Genomic DNA, 710 nt, shown 5'->3' on the forward strand with positions numbered 1-710 from the left:
TCCTCTTCAGAGAGTGAATCATCAAGTGATGAAGAATCAGAGAATTCTGAGACATCAGATGACGATGCCAAGAAGAAGAAATCGAAAGAGAAGGCGAGTAATAGGAGCAAAGCAACACAAGGAGGAGGGAACCGCACAAACTTAGACCTTCTCCTTGACCTTGATGACATTCCTCCAACTATGGATACTCCGCTGCTCACTCCTTCCTTGGGGGGTCTCCTGACACCCACTCCAACAGCACAGCCTGCCCAACCATTACCTCCTGGGGCTTCTATTCAACCAGCCTCAGCAAAGTTTGTACCTACAACTACTCATGAACTCCTGAATAGATTTACTGGAGGTGGGCTTTCTGTGGGAGCACGTTTCACCCGATCCCCACACCTCTATTCACCCAGAATGACATCAGTAGAACTCACTTTCACAAACACTGGAAGTGAAGAAATCCGTGACATTAGCATTGGCAGGAAGAAACTAGCACCAGGAATGTCTCTACATGAGTTTGCTGGCATTGCAGTACTAAATGCTGATACCACACTCCATGGCACTCTTGGTGTGGACTTCAATGACACCACCCAGCCAGCAGTATTCGATCTGATTGCTGGGGGACGTACATTTAGCATTAGTGTTACTGCTCCGATTGGGGAACTGATGACTCCACTGGCAATGAGTGAAGCAGACTTCAATCTGAACCAGGTAATATTTGCTTTACA

The 710-nt window shown here is 47.0% G+C and overlaps 1 protein-coding gene across 1 annotated transcript in view; it reads left to right on the forward strand.

Annotated features, from left to right (window-relative positions):
* Positions 1-710, forward strand: part of LOC119588699 (AP-3 complex subunit beta-2-like) — a gene marked incomplete in the record, with an annotated part of 6,145 nt that overhangs the window by 3,196 nt on the left and 2,239 nt on the right. Inside the window, 1 exon segment of the mRNA XM_037937337.1 lies at positions 1-693. Within this exon segment, the coding sequence (XP_037793265.1) occupies positions 1-693 (693 nt within the window).

This window comes from Penaeus monodon, chromosome 24, assembly GCF_015228065.2.
Source record: "Penaeus monodon isolate SGIC_2016 chromosome 24, NSTDA_Pmon_1, whole genome shotgun sequence".
Lineage (NCBI taxonomy): Eukaryota > Metazoa > Arthropoda > Malacostraca > Decapoda > Penaeidae > Penaeus > Penaeus monodon.